Raw genomic sequence first — 22516 nt, 5'->3', positions numbered from 1 at the left:
GTTGGTTTAGCTGGGTTTAGCTGGGTTTAGCTGAGTGAGCTGGGTTTAGCTGAGTGAGCTGGATTTAGCGGAGTGAGCTGGGTTTAGCGGAGTGAGCTGGGTTTAGCTGAGTGAGTTGGTTTAGCTGAGTGAGCTGGTGTAGCTGAGTGAGCTGGGTTTAGCTGGGTTTAGCTGAGTGAGCTGGGTTTAGCTGAGTGAGCTGGATTTACCTGGATTTAGCTGAGTGAGCTGGGTTAAGATGAGTGAGCTGGGTTTAGATGAGTGAGCTGGGTTAAGATGAGTGAGCTGGGTTAAGATGAGTGAGCTGGGTTTAGCTGAGTGAGCTGTGTTTAGCTGAGTGAGCTGGGTTTAACTGAGTGAGCTGGGTTTTAGCTGAGTGAGCTGGTTTAGCTGAGTGAGCTGGGTTTAGCTGAGTGAGCTGGGTTTAGCTGAGTGAGCTGGATTTAGCTGAGTGAGCTGGATTTAGCTGAGTGAGCTGGATTTAGCTGAGTGAGCTGGGTTAGCTGAGTGAGCTGGGTTTAGCTGAGTGAGCTGGATTTCGCTGAGTTTAGCTGAGTTAGCTGGGTTAAGCTGAGTGAGCTGGGTTAAGCTGAGTGAGCTGGTTTAGCTGAGTAAGCTGGTTTAGCTGAGGGAGCTGGGTTTAACTAAGTGAGCTGGATTTAGCTGGGTTTAGCTGAGTGAGCTGGATTTAGCTGAGTGAGCTGGATTTAGCTGGGTTTAGCTGAGTGAGCTGTGTTTAGCTGAGTGAGCTGTGTTTAGCTGAGTGAGCTGGGTTAAGCTGAGTGAGCTGGGTTAAGCTGAGTGAGCTGGGTTTAGCTGAGTGAGCTGGTTTAGCTGAGTGAGCTGGGTTTAGCTGAGTGAGCTGGGTTAAGCTGAGTGAGCTGGGTTTAGCTGAGTGAGCTGGGTTTAGCTGAGTGAGCTGGGTTTAGCTGAGTGAGCTGGGTTAGCTGAGTGAGCTGGGTTTAGCTGAGTGAGCTGGGTTAAGATGAGTGAGCTGGGTTAAGATGAGTGAGCTGGTTTAGCTGAGTGAGCTGGGTTTAGCTGAGTGAGTTGGTTTAGCTGAGTGAGCTGGGTTTAGCTCAGTGAGCTGGGTTTAGCTGAGTGAGCTGGGTTTAGCTGAGTGAGCTGGGTTAAGATGAGTGAGCTGGGTTAAGATGAGTGAGCTGGTTTAGCTGAGTGAGCTGGGTTTAGCTGAGTGAGCTGGGTTTAGCTGAGTGAGCTGGGTTTAGCTGAGTGAGCTGGGTTAAGATGAGTGAGCTGGGTTAAGATGAGTGAGCTGGTTTAGCTGAGTGAGCTGGGTTTAGCTGAGTGAGTTGGTTTAGCTGAGTGAGCTGGGTTTAGCTCAGTGAGCTGGATTTCGCTGGGTTTAGCTGAGTGAGCTGGGTTTAGCTGAGTGAGCTGGTTTAGCTGAGTGAGCTGGGTTTAGCTGAGTGAGCTGGATTTCGCTGGGTTTAGCTGAGTGAGCTGGGTTTAGCTGAGTGAGCTGGATTTAGCTGAGTGAGCTGGATTTAGCTGAGTGAGCTGGGTTAGCTGAGTGAGCTGGGTTTAGCTGAGTTAGCTGGATTTAGCTGGGTTTAGCTGAGTGAGCTGGGTTTAGCTTTGTGAGCTGGGTTAAGCTGAGTGAGCTGGGTTAAGCTGAGTGAGCTGGGTTTAACTAAGTGAGCTGGATTTAGCTGGGTTTAGCTGAGTGAGCTGGATTTAGCTGATTGAGCTGGATTTAGCTGGGTTTAGCTGAGTGAGCTGGGTTAAGCTGAGTGAGCTGTGTTTAGCTGAGTGAGCTGGGTTTAGCTGAGTGAGCTGGGTTAGCTGAGTGAGCTGGGTTTAGCTTTGTGAGTTGGGTTAAGCTGAGTGAGCTGGTTTAGCTGAGTGAGCTGAGTTTAGCTGAGTTAGCTGGGTTAAGCTGAGTGAGCTGGTTTAGCTGAGCGAGCTGGTTTAGCTGAGGGAGCTGCGTTTAACTAAGTGAGCTGGATTTAGCTGGGTTTAGCTGAGTGAGATTTAGCTGATTGAGCTGGATTTAGCTGGGTTTAGCTGAGGGAGCTGCGTTTAACTAAGTGAGCTGGATTTAGCTGGGTTTAGCTGAGTGAGATTTAGCTGATTGAGCTGGATTTAGCTGGGTTTAGCTGAGTGAGCTGGGTTAGCTGAGTGAGCTGGGTTTAGCTGAGTTAGCTGGATTTAGCTGGGTTTAGCTGAGTGAGCTGGGTTTAGCTTTGTGAGTTGGGTTAAGCTGAGTGAGCTGGTTTAGCTGAGTGAGCTGAGTTTAGCTGAGTGAGCTGGGTTAAGCTGAGTGAGCTGGTTTAGCTGAGGGAGCTGCGTTTAACTAAGTGAGCTGGATTTAGCTGGGTTTAGCTGAGTGAGATTTAGCTGATTGAGCTGGATTTAGCTGGGTTTAGCTGAGTGAGCTGAGTTTAGCTGAGTTAGCTGGGTTAAGCTGAGGGAGCTGGGTTAAGCTGAGTGAGCTGAGTTTAGCTGAGTGAGTTGGTTTAGCCGAGTGAGCTGGGTTTAGCCGAGTGAGCTGGGTTTAGCCGAGTGAGCTGGGTTTAGCCGAGTGAGCTGGGTTTAGCTGAGTGAGCTGAGTTTAGCTGGGTTTAGCTGAGTGAGCTGGGTTTAGCTGAGTGAGCTGGGTTTAGCTGAGTGAGTTGGTTTACCTGAGTGAGCTGGGTTTAGCCGAGTGAGTTGGGTGTAGCCGAGAGAGCTGGGTTTAGCTGAGTGAGCTGGGTTTAGCTGAGTGAGCTGGGTTTAGCTGAGTGAGCTGGGTTAGCTGAGTGAGCTGGATTAGCTGAGTGAGCTGGGTTTAGCTGAGTGAGCTGGGTTTAGCTGAGTGAGCTGGGTTTAGCTAAGTGAGCTGGTTTACCTGAGTGAGCTGGGTTTAGCCGAGTGAGTTGGGTTTAGCCGAGTGAGCTGGGTTTAGCCGAGTGAGCTGGGTTTAGCCGAGTGAGTTGGGTTTAGCCGAGTGAGCTGGGTTTAGCCGAGTGAGCTGGTTTAGCTCAGTGAGCTGGGTTTAGCTGAGTGAGCTGGGTTTAGCTGAGTGAGTTGGTTTAGCTGGGTTTAGCTGGGTTTAGCTGAGTGAGCTGGGTTTAGCTGAGTGAGCTGGATTTAGCGGAGTGAGCTGGGTTTAGCGGAGTGAGCTGGGTTTAGCTGAGTGAGTTGGTTTAGCTGAGTGAGCTGGTGTAGCTGAGTGAGCTGGGTTTAGCTGGGTTTAGCTGAGTGAGCTGGGTTTAGCTGAGTGAGCTGGATTTACCTGGATTTAGCTGAGTGAGCTGGGTTAAGATGAGTGAGCTGGGTTTAGATGAGTGAGCTGGGTTAAGATGAGTGAGCTGGGTTAAGATGAGTGAGCTGGGTTTAGCTGAGTGAGCTGTGTTTAGCTGAGTGAGCTGGGTTTAACTGAGTGAGCTGGGTTTTAGCTGAGTGAGCTGGTTTAGCTGAGTGAGCTGGGTTTAGCTGAGTGAGCTGGGTTTAGCTGAGTGAGCTGGATTTAGCTGAGTGAGCTGGATTTAGCTGAGTGAGCTGGATTTAGCTGAGTGAGCTGGGTTAGCTGAGTGAGCTGGGTTTAGCTGAGTGAGCTGGATTTCGCTGAGTTTAGCTGAGTTAGCTGGGTTAAGCTGAGTGAGCTGGGTTAAGCTGAGTGAGCTGGTTTAGCTGAGTAAGCTGGTTTAGCTGAGGGAGCTGGGTTTAACTACGTGAGCTGGATTTAGCTGGGTTTAGCTGAGTGAGCTGGATTTAGCTGAGTGAGCTGGATTTAGCTGGGTTTAGCTGAGTGAGCTGTGTTTAGCTGAGTGAGCTGTGTTTAGCTGAGTGAGCTGGGTTAAGCTGAGTGAGCTGGGTTAAGCTGAGTGAGCTGGGTTTAGCTGAGTGAGCTGGTTTAGCTGAGTGAGCTGGGTTTAGCTGAGTGAGCTGGGTTAAGCTGAGTGAGCTGGGTTTAGCTGAGTGAGCTGGGTTTAGCTGAGTGAGCTGGGTTTAGCTGAGTGAGCTGGGTTAGCTGAGTGAGCTGGGTTTAGCTGAGTGAGCTGGGTTAAGATGAGTGAGCTGGGTTAAGATGAGTGAGCTGGTTTAGCTGAGTGAGCTGGGTTTAGCTGAGTGAGTTGGTTTAGCTGAGTGAGCTGGGTTTAGCTCAGTGAGCTGGGTTTAGCTGAGTGAGCTGGGTTTAGCTGAGTGAGCTGGGTTAAGATGAGTGAGCTGGGTTAAGATGAGTGAGCTGGTTTAGCTGAGTGAGCTGGGTTTAGCTGAGTGAGCTGGGTTTAGCTGAGTGAGCTGGGTTTAGCTGAGTGAGCTGGGTTAAGATGAGTGAGCTGGGTTAAGATGAGTGAGCTGGTTTAGCTGAGTGAGCTGGGTTTAGCTGAGTGAGTTGGTTTAGCTGAGTGAGCTGGGTTTAGCTCAGTGAGCTGGATTTCGCTGGGTTTAGCTGAGTGAGCTGGGTTTAGCTGAGTGAGCTGGTTTAGCTGAGTGAGCTGGGTTTAGCTGAGTGAGCTGGATTTCGCTGGGTTTAGCTGAGTGAGCTGGGTTTAGCTGAGTGAGCTGGATTTAGCTGAGTGAGCTGGATTTAGCTGAGTGAGCTGGGTTAGCTGAGTGAGCTGGGTTTAGCTGAGTTAGCTGGATTTAGCTGGGTTTAGCTGAGTGAGCTGGGTTTAGCTTTGTGAGCTGGGTTAAGCTGAGTGAGCTGGGTTAAGCTGAGTGAGCTGGTTTAGCTGAGTGAGCTGGTTTAGCTGAGGGAGCTGGGTTTAACTAAGTGAGCTGGATTTAGCTGGGTTTAGCTGAGTGAGCTGGATTTAGCTGATTGAGCTGGATTTAGCTGGGTTTAGCTGAGTGAGCTGGGTTAAGCTGAGTGAGCTGTGTTTAGCTGAGTGAGCTGGGTTTAGCTGAGTGAGCTGGGTTAGCTGAGTGAGCTGGGTTTAGCTTTGTGAGTTGGGTTAAGCTGAGTGAGCTGGTTTAGCTGAGTGAGCTGAGTTTAGCTGAGTTAGCTGGGTTAAGCTGAGTGAGCTGGTTTAGCTGAGCGAGCTGGTTTAGCTGAGGGAGCTGCGTTTAACTAAGTGAGCTGGATTTAGCTGGGTTTAGCTGAGTGAGATTTAGCTGATTGAGCTGGATTTAGCTGGGTTTAGCTGAGGGAGCTGCGTTTAACTAAGTGAGCTGGATTTAGCTGGGTTTAGCTGAGTGAGATTTAGCTGATTGAGCTGGATTTAGCTGGGTTTAGCTGAGTGAGCTGGGTTAGCTGAGTGAGCTGGGTTTAGCTGAGTTAGCTGGATTTAGCTGGGTTTAGCTGAGTGAGCTGGGTTTAGCTTTGTGAGTTGGGTTAAGCTGAGTGAGCTGGTTTAGCTGAGTGAGCTGAGTTTAGCTGAGTGAGCTGGGTTAAGCTGAGTGAGCTGGTTTAGCTGAGGGAGCTGCGTTTAACTAAGTGAGCTGGATTTAGCTGGGTTTAGCTGAGTGAGATTTAGCTGATTGAGCTGGATTTAGCTGGGTTTAGCTGAGTGAGCTGAGTTTAGCTGAGTTAGCTGGGTTAAGCTGAGGGAGCTGGGTTAAGCTGAGGGAGCTGGTTTAGCTAAATGAGCTGAGTTTAGCTGAGTGAGCTAGAAGAGCAGAGGGAGCTGTGTTAAGCTGAGTGAGCTAGAAGAGCTGAGTGAGCTGGGTTTAGCAGAGTGAGCTGGGTTTAGCAGAGTGAGCTGGGTTTAGCAGAGTGAGCTGGATTTAGCTGAGTGAGCTGGGTTTAGCTGAGTGAGCTAAAAGAGCTGAGTGAGCTGGTTTAGCTGAGTGAGCTGGGTTTAGCTGAGTGAGCTGGGTTTAGCTGAGTGAGCTGGGTTTAGCTGAGTGAGTTGGTTTACCTGAGTGAGCTGGGTTTAGCTGAGTGAGCTGGATTTAGCTGAGTGAGCTAGAAGAGCTGAGTGAGCTGGTGTAGCTGAGTGACCTGGTGTAGCTGAGTGACTTGGGTTTAGCTGAGTGAGCTGGGTTTAGCTGAGTGAGCTGGGTTTAGCTGAGTGAGCTGGATTTAGCTGGGTTTAGCTGAGTGAGCTGGGTTAAGATGAGTGAGCTGGGTTAAGATGAGTGAGCTGGTTTAGCTGAGTGAGCTGGGTTTAGCTGAGTGAGCTGGGTTTAGCTGAGTGAGTTGGTTTAGCTGAATGAGCTGGATTTAGCTGAGTGAGCTGGGTTTAGCTGAGTGAGCTGGGTTTAGCTGAGTGAGCTGGGTTAGCTGAGTGAGCTGGGTTTAGCTGAGTGAGCTGGGTTTAGCTGAGTGAGCTGGATTTAGCTGAGTGAGCTGGGTTTAGCTGAGTGAGCTGGATTTAGCTGGGTTTAGCTGAGTGAGCTGGGTTTAGCTGAGTGAACTGGGTTAAGATGAGTGAGCTGTCTTAAGATGAATGAGCTGGGTTTAGCTGAGTGAGCTGGGTTTAGGTGAGTGAGCTGGGTTTAGGTGAGTGAGCTGGGTTTAGCTGAGTGAGCTGGGTTTAGCTGAGTGAGCTGGATTTAGCTGAGTGAGCTGGGTTTAGCTGAGTGAGCTAAAAGAGCTGAGTGAGCTGGTTTAGCTGAGTGAGCTGGGTTTAGCTGAGTGAGCTGGGTTTAGCTGAGTGAGTTGGTTTACCTGAGTGAGCTGGGTTTAGCTGAGTGAGCTGGATTTAGCTGAGTGAGCTAGAAGAGCTGAGTGAGCTGGTGTAGCTGAGTGACCTGGTGTAGCTGAGTGACTTGGGTTTAGCTGAGTGAGCTGGGTTTAGCTGGGTTTAGCTGAGTGAGCTGGGTTAAGATGAGTGAGCTGGGTTAAGATGAGTGAGCTGGTTTAGCTGAGTGAGCTGGGTTTAGCTGAGTGAGCTGGGTTTAGCTGAGTGAGCTGGGTTTAGCTGAGTGAGTTGGTTTAGCTGAATGAGCTGGATTTAGCTGAGTGAGCTGGGTTTAGCTGAGTGAGCTGGGTTTAGCTGAGTGAGCTGGGTTTAGCTGAGTGAGCTGGGTTAGCTGAGTGAGCTGGGTTTAGCTGAGTGAGCTGGGTTTAGCTGAGTGAGCTGGATTTAGCTGAGTGAGCTGGGTTTAGCTGAGTGAGCTGGATTTAGCTGGGTTTAGCTGAGTGAGCTGGGTTTAGCTGAGTGAACTGGGTTAAGATGAGTGAGCTGTCTTAAGATGAGTGAGCTGGGTTTAGCTGAGTGAGCTGGTTTAGCTGAGTGAGCTGGGTTTAGGTGAGTGAGCTGGGTTTAGCTGAGTGAGCTGGGTTTAGCTGAGTGAGCTGGATTTAGCTGAGTGAGCTGGATTTAGCTGAGTGAGCTGGGTTTAGCAGAGGGAGCTGTGTTAAGCTGAGAGAGCTGGTTTAGCAGAGTGAGCTGGGTTTAGCTGAGTGAGTTGGTTTAGCTGAGTGAGCTGGGTTAGCTGAGTGAGCTGGGTTTAGCAGAGTGAGCTGGGTTTAGCAGAGTGAGCTGGGTTTAGCAGAGTGAGCTGGGTTTAGATGAGTGAGCTGTGTTTAGCTGAGTGAGCTGGGTCAAGCTGAGGGAGCTGGGTTAAGCTGAGTGAGCTGGTTTAGCTGAGTGAGCTGGGTTTAGCTGAGTGAGCTGGTTTAGCTGAGTGAGCTGGGTTAAGCTGAGTGAGCTGGTTTAGCTGAGTGAGCTGGTTTAGCTGAGTGAGCTAGAAGAGCTGAGTGAGCTGGTGTAGCTGAGTGAGCTGGGTTTAGCAGAGTGAGCTGGGTTTAGCAGAGTGAGCTGGGTTTAGCTGAGTGAGCTGGGTTTAGCTGAGTGAGCTAAAAGAGCTGAGTGAGCTGGGTTTAGCTGAGTGAGCTGGGTTTAGCTGAGTGAGCTGGGTTTAGCTGATTGAGCTGGATTTAGCTGAGTGAGCTGGGTTTAGCTGAGTGAGCTGGATTTACCTAAGTGAGCTGGGTTAAGATGAGTGAGCTGTGACGTGGGAAATTTCATTATCACCATGTTATTACAATTATAACCACCTTGTTATGACAAATGTGATCATTTTATGCATGTTCATTTCACTAGATGTGATCATTTGTATGCATGGTTATTTTATTAGATGTGCTTAATCACACTTAATATTCACAGTGGTAATTCACTACATATTAGCTCGTTTTGCAGAGTTACTCTTTAGGTCATTCCGACATTTGTGTACGTGCTAACTAGCAGAGAAACCTTGTCTGATAACCATTTTGGGTAAACACCAGGATGTGAACGTGAAGAGGTTATGCTGACATTTCTGACGGGAAACAACCCTAAAAAACTCTGTCTGGGAACAGAAGGGAGTTTCCGTCTTGGGATAGAAGGGAGATTTTGAAGGATGCCGTTGCAAGCGGGAAACCCTATGTCCATATATGGTTTACGGTTCCGGATACAGCGGAGCGGGGATAAATAATGGCTCTGAGAGACTGTTACTCACAGAGCACCTTCAGAGCGTGATTTCATGACTGATTGTACTCTCAATAATTTGCATTAAATAAAAACTTGTTACTCATCTGACACGACTCAGAACTTAATATCTGTCTTTATTAATCGTCAAAGGTATTTCCACCACAAACTGGCGTCACGAGACAGGATCCCAGAGTGATCGACGGACGGAGAAAGGTCCCTCTCATCGAGGACGCTCTCCGGTGAGACCGGACCCAAAACGAGGAAGGCCCACAGACAAAGGGACAGTACCGTGGGGGTGAATGGGGGCAGGTCTCCATCCACCGATCTGACGGGATTTAATAAGAACCTTGGTGGTAAGTGACAAAATCAGTTTTTGAGAAAACTGTAATATTAAATTCCCTCCACCGGTCCTCAAGCAGCTCCTTCTTGAGAATAAAATAGTACCTATATGGCAGTTAGCGGCCCTTTAAAGGGGTGGCAGTTAGCGGTATAGTATATGTGGCAGTTTTAACGGCATATAACTCGTGGCAGTTAACGGCGTCTAAAGACGCGGCAGTTAGCGGCGTGTGTACAAAACCCACCTGGTTGATAAGGTCTCTAAGTACAGACGTGTATTAGAGTAAAATAGGTCCGGACCGCTAGAAGGACTGCAAGAATAGAGGAGGGTGAGAATAATTTTTGGGAACTAAATTTCTGAGTCAAAGTCAAGTGAGAGAACAACAAAATGGGATCCCACTTAGCTAAAGAACTAAAATATAACCCAAAAATACACACTGCTCCATTATTTCATGAGATGAGTAGAAATTATGGCACAGAGAGTGTAATGTATGTTCCAATTTGGATTAGATACTTTGGATTTCCAGTAAATGGCAGTCTTGGTGTTAGATATTTAGGGAGATTCAAGCAGAGGATACAGCAGCCGCCCATGGGGTGTCCACGGGCAGTAACTAATCATTGGAAAAAGCATAAGGAAAATATGTTAAGGGCAGCAGGGTTTTGGATAGAGGAGGCAGAAAAACGGGAGAAAGAAAGGGAGGGGGGTGCAATTAAACCCATGTCTCAGTGTCTCTCAGCAGTGCTCGATCCTGACCTGGACGCCGCCTGTCCCCGACGCCCACCACCTAACAACAATCAAGTGGGCGCTCCAGCAGCTGAGGCACCACCACCACCAGCAGCTGAGATACCACCGCCACCACCACCAGCGTATGCAGGCCCATTTCAACCCGGTCCATATGCAGAACTGAGGGAGAGGCTGGATGAGATGATAGCCAGCACAAGTTTGGGGACCAACGCCCCAGCAAGTTCCCCGGTGTCAAGCAACACAAGGCAAAAGAGGCCAGGGGGGGGGCAAACCAATCTCCCTCCTGCAAAGCCCCAAAACACAGGGCGTTTGGACCAGTCAGATGATCTGATTTTTGTAGGACCGATGGTTGAAGTAGCAGGGCATGAAGGGCCAATGCTAGTTCACAGATACTGGACTGAAAGGGACATTTTGGAAGTTTCTACTGGATTACCAGACCCACAACAAGTTGGAGGAAGGAAATTCGGAAATGAATTTGAGAACTTTTGTATTTCGTGCCGACCCACAGCCAATGAGATAAAGCGCATCCTGATGAGAAAACTCGGATCAAGTTACTGCAAGATTGACAGAGGCTGGCCGCAGCAAGACATCAGACTGGGTGATGTTCAGTGGAATCGAGATCCTGCAGCAAACCCAGATGTGAATTTGGAGTACAGGAACATGATAAGAGACTTAAAAGAGCGTCTTGTTGCAGCTTTTCCCCTTCACGTCAACATGGGAAAAATCGCTGAATGCAAACAGGAAGACGGAGAGACTGTGCAGGATTATATGGTTCGTCTAACCAGAGTCCACACTGATCACAGTGGACTTGACGCTCCTGCAGCCAGAGCAGAAAATGCTGATGCGGTTTCTTCCTGAGAAGCACAATTGCGCAATAGCTTCCTACTGGGACTGAAGCCAGAATTGGCCAATTCCATCAAACAACACTGTATTGGATATTATCGACAACCTCTCAGCGTTATTGAAGATCATGCCAGACACTATGAGATTCTCTTCAAAAATCAAGAAAAGAAAAAGGAGAAGAAAAGTCTGAAACGATGGATCAAGCTATGTTAACAATGGTACAGCAGGTAACGGAGCTAACTGCAAGCTCCCAGAGAGGAAAAGGAAAAGCACGAGGAAAAGGAAGAGGTAGAGGAAGAGGTGGACGAGGTGGACGAAGTGGATTTGCTGGTAACGGGCCTGTATTCCGACCACCAGCTCCTCAACAACAGCAACAAAACAGTCAGGAGGACGAAACTGAAGTGGATTGGACAAACAGGTGTTACGCCTGCAGAAGGGAAGGACACTTTGCTAGAGACTGTCCTGGAGAAGTTGACAGCAGTGCGTCAAACAAGTGACGGGCGGCGGAGAGGCAGGACGGCACAGACGAGTCCACTGAGTCATCGGACAGGGAAGTAGATCTTTCTTTCTCTTACCTTAGTTTAGTGCAGCAATTAACCAATAATCCTACAGCAATGCCAATGTTAAATGTTGAAGTGTGTGGAAAGACATTGAAATTTATGGTTGACAGCGGTGCTGGTTATTCTGTAATTAGCGGTGCTGGTTATTTAGTAATTATTCTGTAATTTCTGAGGATTTGAAATGTGAAACACAACCAGGAAAACATACAGCATTAATTGGGGTAGGAGGGCAAATAGTTAAAGAAAAGGTGTCTGTGCCTCTCCAATGTTCTTTAAATGATCGATCCTTCTCTCACTGTTTTTTGATCTCCTCAACGTGCCCAGTAAACTTGTTGGCTAGAGATTTGATGTGTAAATTAGGTTGTAACTTGATTAGCTCACCAACTGGTTTATCTATAGAATTTGAACAACCATGCATGGTCCAATTTGCACCTGGGGCTCCAGGATATGCATATATGTGGCGTTGTGTAGAAGAACAGAGTGAAACAATGAAACATTTTCTGTCAGAAACAAAGAAACTGGTGACAAAGCCTTTAGAGTGGAAGCAAACTGATTTGCATTGTACATCCCACATTAGCAGTGGGCCAGACCATGAATACGAACAGTTGTTTTACCACCAGACTTCAGAACCACTGTCTACAACATTTTTAATTTGGGACAGTGAAAAGGCAGCAGCTATGGTCTCTTTAACTAAACAGCAGGACACTTTGTTCACAGTAGAAAATTCCTTCCCTCACATCTCCCTGGCCAGAGTTAACCATACCGTGCCATGGAAAAATATTGGTCCATGGGCTTTACGGGTGGCCAGGGCTAAAGATTGGGTGAATACAGAACACCCCAATGTGCAGCACAGCGCCTCCACCCACACGTGGAGATGCCCTTATCAGTATCGTTTGAAAACAGAGCCTACAGTGGAGCTGTTTGGCAGCGCGCCACTGGTGCAGGCGGTTTCGCTCACAGAGGAAGAGGAACTGGAGCTCAGCTCTCTCCCTCCTCAGCTGTGGGCCAGCAGTAAGTATGATGTAGGGTTAATTAAATGCTGTGAACCTGTGTCCATTACACCCAAGTCTTCATATAGGCCTAGACAAGCTCAATATCCTTTGAAACCTGAAGCAGTTGAAGGCATTAGGCCCGTGTTTCAAGCTCTTCTTGAAAAAGGGGTCATAGTGCCATGCGCAGACTCACCAGTTAGAACTCCAATCTTTCCTGTTAAGAAGCCCGGCCGGGATGAGTGGAGATTTGTACAGGATCTGCAAGCAGTAAATGCAGCAGTCCAAGCACGAGCCCCTGAGGTTCCAAATCCCCACACTATTTTGTCTCAGATACCAACGGAACACACCCACTACAGTGTAGTGGATCTGGCTAATGCATTTTTCAGTGTTCCAATTCATCCAGACAGCAGATTCTGGTTTGCATTCTCCTTTGAAGGGAAAGCATATACTTTTACGAGGTTGTGTCAGGGTTATTGTGAGTCACCTACTATCTATAATGCTGCACTGAGAGATATCCTGGCAAGCTTAGTTCTACCGCAAGGGGTCACTCTGGCGCAGTACATGGATGATCTTCTCATCTCTGCCCCCTCGCGGCAGCTTTGTAAACAAGCCACATTACAGTTGCTGAAACACTTGGCTGAGCAAGGCCATAAGGCCAGCAAAGCAAAATTACAGTACTGTAAGACTGAGGTTACTTTTGAGGGCCATGTCATAAGGGCAGGAGAGAGACGCATGGCAACTGACAGAATTGAGGCTATTTGCCAAATTCCTAAGCCCACAACAAAGAAACAACTGCTTTCCTTTTTAGGAATGTGTTCATACTGCTGCACTTTCATTTCCTCCTATGCAGAGCAGGAGGGCCCTCTTAGAGATATTATTCCTACAAAAGGGGTTAGCACTGCAAAACTGCAGTGGACACAAGAGGCAGAAGAAGCATTTATACAGCTTAAGGTGGCTTTGCAAAATATGCCAGCATTGGGCATACCTGATCCAACTAAACCTTTTGTTCAGATGGTAGATGCAAAAGGCATCTATATGACTTCAGTGCTTACTCAAAAACATGGAGATAAGCTTCGCCCTGTTGCATACTTCTCTTGTAAGCTGGACTCAGTGGCTCAGGGCCTGCCCACCTGCCTTAGAGCAGTGGCAGCAGCAGAAAAGGCACTAATAGCTTCAAGAGACATAGTGGCTTATGCTCCACTTACATTAAAGGTACCACATGCAGTGCACAACATTCTCCAAGATCAGAGAGTTGCACATCTATCAGCCCAGAGATGGCTGCGATATCACACTGCTTTACTTGACATGCCTAATGTTACAGTACAACGTTGTAGCACGCTCAATCCTGCTTCCCTCCTCCCAACTCCAGAGGATGGGGAGCCACACGACTGTCAGCTGTTGCTGCAGCACGCGTGCACACCACGAATAGATTTGCAAGAAGAGCCATTGCACAATGCGCAAATGGAGCTCTTTGTTGATAACTCAGCAAGCAGAGATAAGACAGGAACGAACAGAGTAGCATACGCTGTAGTGTCAGCCACAGAGGTCTTGGACACTGGCGTTTTGCCCAGCTCTTACTCAGCACAGGCAGCTGAGCTAGTAGCCCTTACAAAAGCATGCGAATTGGCAAAAGGTACGCATGGGGTGTGGCAAATGATTTTGGTTTTATGTGGAAGCAGCGTAATTTCCTGACAAGTTCAGGAACAAAGATCAAACACCATGAGCTGATTAACAACTTGCTTTCTGCTCTTTTGCTTCCCTCACAGATCGCAGTAATCAAGTGTGCCGCACACACATCCACAGGAGATCCAGTGAGCAAGGGAAATGCGTTTGCAGACAGCGTCGCTAAGCACACAGCTCATAATGCAAACATCACAGCTGCACAAATTTCTACACCAGAGCAGCAGAAACCTTCCTTAATTGACATTCAGTCAATGGCAACACCATTAGAGAAAAAATTGTGGGCTAAAACTGATTGTTACAAAGACAATGGCATTTGGAGACAGAAATCCACCAACAGGCCGCTCCTGCCCAAACAATATGCTAAGGTTTTGATCAAAATTGTCCATGGGAGGAGTCACATGGCCAAGGGAGGGATAGTAGAGCAGATTTCCAGGTATTGGTATGCACCTGGACTCCATACACTTGCCCTTGCCCTTGCACTTTTTGTTCTTCATGTCTCATCTGTGCTCAACACACACACAGACATGCTGCACCACTCACACAGCAGCCAGCAGGTCATCCACCTGCCACAGAACCATTTCAACACTGGCAGATAGACTTTGTAGAGCTAACTCCAGCTGAAGGAAAAAAGTTTCTCCTGGTCTGTGTTTGCATGTTCAGTAAATGGATTGAAGCTTTCCCAACAGGTAAACAGGATGGAGAAGCAGTGGCTAAAGCATTTCTCAGAGAACTGATCCCAAGATTTGGTCTGCCAAAAAGGGTTTCTAGTGACAATGGCACACCATTTGTACACACAGGGCTCAAAAGTTTGACCAAATATTTGGGTATTGACATGCACAAGCATTGTAGTTACCACCCCGCCTCAGCAGGGGCAGTAGAGAGAGCAAACGGCACCATCAAAAATGGATTGGCAAAAATTACACAGCAAACAGGTCTAAATTGGGTCAAATGTCTCCCTCTGGTCCTGTGGCAAAGCAGAACCAGGGTGCAAGCAAAAACAGGCCTAAGTGCATTTGAGATTGTTTTTGGCAGACCTCCCAATGTAGGAGTGGGCCCCCCCCCACTGGAGGATCAACTGTTAGACCACACACTTGTTGAATACTGTATCTCATTGCATGATTCTCTTTTGTCTGCATCTCGACAGGTAAAAGCTGTGCTACCTCAACCAGCTGACCAACCCTTCCATAACCACAAGCCAGGAGACTGGGTGCTGATCAAGGATCTGCGGAGACGAAGGTGGAACCAGCAAAGGTGGACTGGACCTCATCTTGTGCTCCTGACGACCCACACAGCGCTGAAGATTGAAGGACGTGGAACCTGGGTTCATCACACACACTGCAAGAAGGCCCCCACCAAACCTGAAGAAGAGGAAGCTCTGGTTGATCAGTGAGTGGGTGTCTTAAGGTCTCACGGCTGGTGGGACGAGTGCGATTGGGCGTGCCCGCACTCTGAGCACTAAAGTGTCTACATAGGCTAGGGGCACCCACCCTGATAAACCAGTATCACCATGCTGTGGCTGTTAATGGTGGTGACCCTCCTACCTGGGTCCCATCAGTCCCTTCAGGACCGAGTGGAACAACAATGCTTTGGAAACAAAGCATGCATGGCCACAGTAGCAGCAGCTGACGAGGTGTCTCCCAACAGAGAATGTATTGTCTGCCATAAGCTTGCTGTCCCCTGGATACCAACTCCTTTAAACAATGTGACCGCTGCTACATTGCTGAAGGATCCAGCAGACTGTGCTCTAGACATTCAGATGGCATTTATGCTAAATGTATCAGCCCATTTTGCAGTCACGAAACAAAGCCCTCCATTTAATGGAAATGTGACTGCTATGTTTCAGATGATGCCCCAATGTAACATGACCCACCCCGGACCAAGATATGAGCCAAAATTTGCAAACATGTCTTTCACCACGGTGCCCCCTCTCAATGCATCCACCTGCATGTGCTCATCTGGAATAAGAGGAGGGCCTCGTTTAGGGTACACTGACTGTAAAGTTAACATCACCTTCTATGATAGCTTAGGCTTCAACTGTTCAATATCAGATGGCACTCACACCGTGAGACCCAACTACACAGAATGTCACATCATGTCAGGGGCCCGAACTTCGGGACCTGTGAGCTGGGTGTGTGGCCAAACTGCCTACACCAATCTACCACAAAAGAAGAGCCGGAACGGGACTTGGGTCCACTCATTCCCTTGGAATGGGTGTTGCACTCCAGCTATGGTGGTCCCACACATGGCAGTTCTCCCTAAGAACTCTTTGACTAGGAAACGACGTGCCGTGGGTTCGAAATACAACGGGTATGTCCTGGCTGACCCTTGGACAACACCTGGAGCATCAGTTGGATGGTCCCTTTTCCTAGGAGGTGGAACAACTGCTACTTTGAATAAGATCAATGGACTTGCATGGCAAATGTTGGTTATGGCTAATAGTAGCACCGAAGCTTTTTTTTCTAATAAATGCAGAGATGAGGGCCATACGTCAGGCTGTACTTCAGAATAGAATGGCTCTTGATCTTTTGCTGTCCCATGAAGGGGGAGTGTGTCAGGTTTTGAACACCTCTTGTTGTTTTTCAATTCCAGACTATTATGAGAACATCACTGACCTTGTAAGTCACATGAAACAAGCAATCCATGAACCTCCACCTGTGAATGAGCCATGGCTAGCATGGCTGGAGTCTTTCTTTGGGCCATGGGGACGTTGGCTACTGCCTATGGTCCTCCCTATTATTTGTTTGGGACTCCTTATCCTATGTATCGTACCATGTGTTATGAATTGTATCTCCAATATGATTTCCCGTGCATTCAGTCACTACCAGATGTTTCAGATGATTCCAGGTGACGAAGACCCTGTTATAGGGCTATCCCTAATGCTTACTGAGGAACCTCGGTATGAAAATCCGAGCAATGTGTAGGAAATTGTGTGAGTTGATTCCTAGAATCAAAAGGGAGGAGTGACGTGGGAAATTTCATTATCACCATGTTATTACAATTATAACCACCTTGTTATGACAAATGTGATAATTTTATGCATGTTCATTTCACTAGATGTGATCATTTGTATGCATGGTTATTTTATTAGATGTGCTTAATCACACTTAATATTCACAGTGGTAATTCACTACATATTAGCTCGTTTTGCAGAGATACTCTTTAGGTCATTCCGACATTTGTGTACGTGCTAACTAGCAGAGAAACCTTGTCTGATAACCATTTTGGGTAAACACCAGGATGTGAACGTGAAGAGGTTATGCTGACATTTCTGACGGGAAACAACCCTAAAAAACTCTGTCTGGGAACAGAAGGGAGTTTCCGTCTTGGGATAGAAGGGAGATTTTGAAGGATGCCGTTGCAAGCGGGAAACCCTATGTCCATATATGGTTTACGGTTCCGGATACAGCGGAGCGGGGATAAATAATGGCTCTCAGAGACTGTTACTCTCAGAGCACCTTCAGAGCGTGATTTCATGACTGATTGTACAATCAATAATTTGCATTAAATAAAAACTTGTTACTCATCTGACACGACTCAAAACTTAATATCTGTCTTTATTAATCGTCACAGGTATTTCCACCACAGCTGGGTTTAGCTGAGTGAGCTGGTTTAGCTGAGTGAGCTGGTTTAGCTCAGTGAGCTGGTTTAGCTGAGTGAGTTGGGTTTAGGTGAGTGAGCTGGGTTTAGCTGAGTGAGCTGGATTTAGCTGAGTGAGCTGGGCTTAGCTGAGTGAGCTGGGTTTAGCTGAGTGAGCTAGAAGACCTGAGTGAGCTGGTGTAGCTGAGTGAGCTGGGTTTAGCAGAGTGAGCTGGATTTAGCTGAGTGAGTTGGTTTAGCAGAGTGAGCTGGGTTTAGCTGAGTGAGCTGGGTTTAGCTGAGTGAGCTGGGTTTAGCTGAGTGAGCTGGTGTAGCCGAGTGAGCTTTTGTAGCCGAGTGAGCTGGGTTTAGCTGAGTGAGCTGGTGTAGCCGAGTGAGCTTTTGTAGCCGAGTGAGCTGGGTTTAGCTGAGTGAGTTGGTTTAGCTGAGTGAGCTGGCTTTAGCCGAGTGAGCTGGGTTTAGCCGAGTGAGCTGGGTTTAGCCGAGTGAGCTGGTTTAGCCGAGTGAGCTGGGTTTAGCCGAGTGAGTTGGTTTAGCTGAGGTAGCTGGGTTTCGCTGAGTGAGCTGGGTTTAGCTGAGTGAGCTGGTGTAGCTGAGTGAGCTGGGTTAAGCTGAGTGAGCTGGTTTAGCTGAGTGAGCTGTGTTTAGCTGAGTGAGCTGTGTTTAGCCGAGTGAGCTGTGTTTAGCCGAGTGAGCTGGGTTTAGCTGAGTGAGCTAGAAGAGCTGAGTGAGCTGGGTTTAGCTGAGTGAGCTGGGTTAAGCTGAGTGAGCTGGTTTAGCTGAGTGAGCTGGGTTAAGCTGAGTGAGCTGGTTTAGCTGAGTGAGCTGGGTTTAGCTGAGTGAGTTGGTTTAGCTGAGTGAGCTGGCTTTAGCCGAGTGAGCTGGGTTTAGCCGAGTGAGCTGGGTTTAGCCGAGTGAGCTGGTTTAGCCGAGTGAGCTGGGTTTAGCCGAGTGAGTTGGTTTAGCTGAGTGAGCTGGGTTTAGCTGAGTGAGTTGGTTTAGCTGAGTGAGCTGGTGTAGCTGAGTGAGCTGGGTTAAGCTGAGTGAGCTGGTTTAGCTGAGTGAGCTGTGTTTAGCTGAGTGAGCTGTGTTTAGCCGAGTGAGCTGTGTTTAGCCGAGTGAGCTGGGTTTAGCTGAGTGAGCTAGAAGAGCTGAGTGAGCTGGGTTTAGCTGAGTGAGCTGGGTTAAGCTGAGTGAGCTGGTTTAGCTGAGTGAGCTGGGTTAAGCTGAGTGAGCTGGTTTAGCTGAGTGAGCTGTGTTTAGCCGAGTGAGCTGGGTTTAGCTGAGTGAGCTAGAAGAGCAGAGGGAGCTGTGTTTAGCTGAGAGAGCTGGTTTAGCAGAGTGAGCTGGTTTAGCTGAGTGAGCTGGGTTTAGCAGAATGAGCTGGGTTTAGCTGAGTGAGCTGGGTTTAGCTGAGTGAGCTGGGTTTAGCTGAGTGAGCTGGGTTTAGCTGAGTGAGCTGGGTTAAGCTGAGGGAGCTGGGTTAAGCTGAGTGATCTGGTTTAGCTAAGTGAGCTGGGTTTAGCTGAGTGAGCTAGAAGAGCAGAGGGAGCTGTGTTAAGCTGAGTGAGCTGGTTTAGCTGAGTGAGCTGGTTTAGCTGAGTGAGCTTGGTTTACCTGAGTGAGCTGGGTTAGCTGAGTGAGCTGGGTTTAGCAGAGTGAGCTGGGTTTAGCTGAGTGAGCTGGGTTTAGCTGAGTGAGCTGGGTTTAGCTGAGTGAGCTAAAAGAGCTGAGTGAGCTGGTTTAGCTGAGAGAGCTGGGTTTAGCTGAGTGAGCTGGGTTTAGCAAAGTGAGCTGGGTTTAGCAGAGTGAGCTGGGTTTATCTGAGTGAGCTAAAAGAGCTGAGTGAGCTGGTTTAGCTGAGTGAGCTAAAAGAGCTGAGTGAGCTGGGTTTAGCAGAGTGAGCTGGGTTTAGCAGAGTGAGCTGGGTTTAGCTGAGTGAGCTGGGTTTATCTGAGTGAGCTAAAAGAGCTGAGTGAGCTGGTTTAGCTGAGTGAGCTGGGTTTAGCTGAGTGAGCTGGGTTTAGCTGAGTGAGCTGTGTTTAGCTGAGTGAGCTGGGCTTAGCTGAGTGAGCTGGGTTTAGCTGAGTGAGCTAGAAGACCTGAGTGAGCTGGTGTAGCTGAGTGAGCTGGGTTTAGCAGAGTGAGCTGGTTTAGCTGAGTGAGCTGGGTTAAGCTGAGTGAGCTGGTTTAGCTGAGTGAGCTGTGTTTAGCTGAGTGAGCTGTGTTTAGCTGAGTGAGCTGTGTTTAGCCGAGTGAGCTGGGTTTAGCTGAGTGAACTAGAAGAGCTGAGTGAGCTGGGTTTAGCTGAGTGAGCTGGGTTAAGCTGAGTGAGCTGGTTTAGCTGAGTGAGCTGGGTTAAGCTGAGTGAGCTGGTTTAGCCGAGTGAGCTGTGTTTAGCCGAGTGAGCTGGGTTTAGCTGAGTGAGCTAGAAGAGCAGAGGGAGCTGTGTTTAGCTGAGAGAGCTGGTTTAGCAGAGTGAGCTGGGTTTAGCTGAGTGAGCTGGTTTAGCTGAGTGAGCTGGGTTTAGCTGAGTGAGCTGGGTTTAGCTGAGTGAGCTGGGTTTAGCTGAGTGAGCTGGGTTAAGCTGAGGGAGCTGGGTTAAGCTGAGTGAGCTGGGTTTAGCTGAGTGAGTTGGTTTAGCTGAGTGAGCTGGCTTTAGCCGAGTGAGCTGGGTTTAGCCGAGTGAGTGAGTGGTTTAGCTAAGTGAGCTGGGTTTAGCTGAGTGAGCTAGAAGAGCAGAGGGAGCTGTGTTAAGCTGAGTGAGCTGGTTTAGCTGAGTGAGCTGGTTTAGCTGAGTGAGCTTGGTTTACCTGAGTGAGCTGGGTTAGCTGAGTGAGCTGGGTTTAGCAGAGTGAGCTGGGTTTAGCTGAGTGAGCTGGGTTTAGCTGAGTGAGCTGGGTTTAGCTGAGTGAGCTAAAAGAGCTGAGTGAGCTGGTTTAGCTGAGTGAGCTGGGTTTAGCTGAGTGAGCTGGGTTTAGCTGAGTGAGCTGGGTTTAGCTGAGTGAGCTGGGTTTAGCTGAGTGAGCTAGAAGAGCTGAGTGAGCTGGTGTAACTGAGTGACCTGGTGTAGCTGAGTGAGTTGGTTTTGCTGAGTGAGTTGGTTTTGCTGAGTGAGCTGGGTTAGCTGAGTGAGCTGGGTTAGCTGAGTGAGCTGGGTTAGCTGAGTGAACTGGGTTTAGCCGAGTGAGCTGGGTTTAGCCGAGTGAGCTGGTGTAGCCGAGTGAGCTGGGTTTAGCCGAGTGAGCTGGGTTTAGCCGAGTGAGCTGGTGTAGCCGAGTGAGCTGGGTTTAGCTGAGTGAGTTGGTTTAGCTGAGTGAGCTGGGTTTAGCCGAGTGAGCTGGGTTTAGCCGAGTGAGCTGGGTTTAGCCGAGTGAGCTGGTTTAGCCGAGTGAGCTGGGTTTAGCCGAGTGAGTTGGTTTAGCTGAGGTAGCTGGGTTTCGCTGAGTGAGCTGGGTTAAGCTGAGTGAGCTGGTTTAGCTGAGTGAGCTGGGTTTAGCTGAGTCAGCTTGTTTAGCTGAGTGAGCTGGTTTAGCTGAGTGAGCTGGGTTTAGCTGAGTGAGCTGGGTTAGCTGAGTGAGCTGGTTTAGCTGAGTGAGCTGGTTTAGCTGAGTGAGCTGGTTTAGCTAAGTGAGCTGGTTTAGCCGAGTGAGCTGGGTTTAGCCGAGTGAGTTGGTTTAGCTGAGGTAGCTGGGTTTCGCTGAGTCAGCTGGGTTAAGCTGAGTGAGCTGGTTTAGCTGAGTGAGCTGGGTTAAGCTGAGTGAGCTGTGTTTAGCTGAGTGAGCTGTGTTTAGCTGAGTGAGCTGTGTTTAGCTGAGTGAGCTGTGTTTAGCCGAGTGAGCTGGGTTTAGCTGAGTGAGCTAGAAGAGCTGAGTGAGCTGGTGTAGCCGAGTGAGCTGGGTTTAGCCGAGTGAGCTGGTGTAGCCGAGTGAGCTGGTGTAGCCGAGTGAGCTGGGTTTAGCCGAGTGAGCTGGTTTAGCCGAGTGAGCTGGGTTTAGCCGAGTGAGTTGGTTTAGCTGAGGTAGCTGGGTTTCGCTGAGTGAGCTGGGTTAAGCTGAGTGAGCTGGTTTAGCTGAGTGAGCTGGGTTTAGCTGAGTCAGCTTGTTTAGCTGAGTGAGCTGGTTTAGCTGAGTGAGCTGTGTTTAGCTGAGTGAGCTGTGTTTAGCCGAGTGAGCTGGGTTTAGCTGAGTGAGCTAGAAGAGCTGAGTGAGCTGGTGTAGCCGAGTGAGTTGGTTTAGCTGAGTGAGCTGGGTTTAGCCGAGTGAGCTGGGTTTAGCCGAGTGAGCTGGGTTTAGCCGAGTGAGCTGGTTTAGCCGAGTGAGCTGGGTTTAGCCGAGTGAGTTGGTTTAGCTGAGGTAGCTGGGTTTCGCTGAGTGAGCTGGGTTAAGCTGAGTGAGCTGGTTTAGCTGAGTGAGCTGGGTTTAGCTGAGTCAGCTTGTTTAGCTGAGTGAGCTGGTTTAGCTGAGTGAGCTGGGTTTAGCTGAGTGAGCTGGGTTAGCTGAGTGAGCTGGTTTAGCTGAGTGAGCTGGTTTAGCTGAGTGAGCTGGTTTAGCTAAGTGAGCTGGTTTAGCTAAGTGAGCTAGAAGAGCTGAGTGAGCTGGGTTTACCTGAATGAGCTGGTGTAGCTGAGTCAGCTGGGTTTAGCTGAGTGAGCTGGGTTTAGCTGAGTGAGCTGGTTTAGCTGAGTGAGCTGGGTTTAGCTGAGTGAGCTGGTTTAGCTGAGTGAGCTGGTTTAGCTGAGTGAGGTAGAAGAGCCGAGTGAGGTAGAAGAGCCGAGTGAGCTGGTTTAGACGAGTGAGCTGGGTTTAGCCGAGTGAGTTGGTTTAGCTGAGTGAGCTGGGTTTAGCTGAGTGAGCTGGGTTTAGCTGAGTGAGCTGGGTTTAGCTGAGTGAGCTGGCTTAGCTGAGTGAGCTGGTTTAGCTGAGTGAGCTGGGTTTAGCTGAGTGAGCTAGAAGAGCTGAGTGAGCTGGTGTAGCCGAGTGAGCTGGGTTTAGCCGAGTGAGCTGGTGTAGCCGAGTGAGCTGGTGTAGCCGAGTGAGCTGGGTTTAGCTGAGTGAGTTGGTTTAGCTGAGTGAGCTGGGTTTAGCCGAGTGAGCTGGGTTTAGCCGAGTGAGCTGGGTTTAGCTGAGTGAGCTGGGATTAGCTGAGTGAGCTGGGTTTAGCTGAGTGAGCTGGCTTAGCTGAGTGAGCTGGTTTAGCTGAGTGAGCTGGGTTTAGCTGAGTGAGCTGGGTTTAGCTGAGTGAGCTGGGTTTAGCTGAGTGAGCTGGCTTAGCTGAGTGAGCTGGTTTAGCTGAGTGAGCTGGGTTTAGCTGAGTGAGCTGGGTTTAGCTGAGTGAGCTGGGTTTAGCTGAGTGAGCTGGGTTTAGCTGAGTGAGCTGGCTTAGCTGAGTGAGCTGGTTTAGCTGAGTGAGCTGGGTTTAGCTGAGTGAGCTGGTTTAGCTGAGTGAGCT

At 48.8% G+C, this 22516-nt stretch overlaps 1 protein-coding gene across 1 annotated transcript; it reads left to right on the top strand.

The window, feature by feature from the left end:
- The first annotated feature begins 8432 nt into the window (after positions 1-8432).
- On the top strand, positions 8433-16937 carry LOC125793108 (uncharacterized). The gene is made up of 2 exons (XM_049473382.1): positions 8433-8662; positions 14613-16937. The coding sequence occupies exon 2, from the start codon at positions 14976-14978 to the stop codon at positions 15975-15977; it is 1002 nt and encodes a 333-aa protein (XP_049329339.1). The 5' UTR covers positions 8433-8662; positions 14613-14975; the 3' UTR covers positions 15978-16937.
- Positions 16938-22516: the final 5579 nt, after the last annotated feature.

This window comes from Astyanax mexicanus, unplaced genomic scaffold (assembly GCF_023375975.1).
Source record: "Astyanax mexicanus isolate ESR-SI-001 unplaced genomic scaffold, AstMex3_surface scaffold_37, whole genome shotgun sequence".
Classification (NCBI taxonomy): Eukaryota; Metazoa; Chordata; class Actinopteri; order Characiformes; family Acestrorhamphidae; genus Astyanax; species Astyanax mexicanus.
This window is presented reverse-complemented; position numbering and strand designations above follow the sequence as displayed.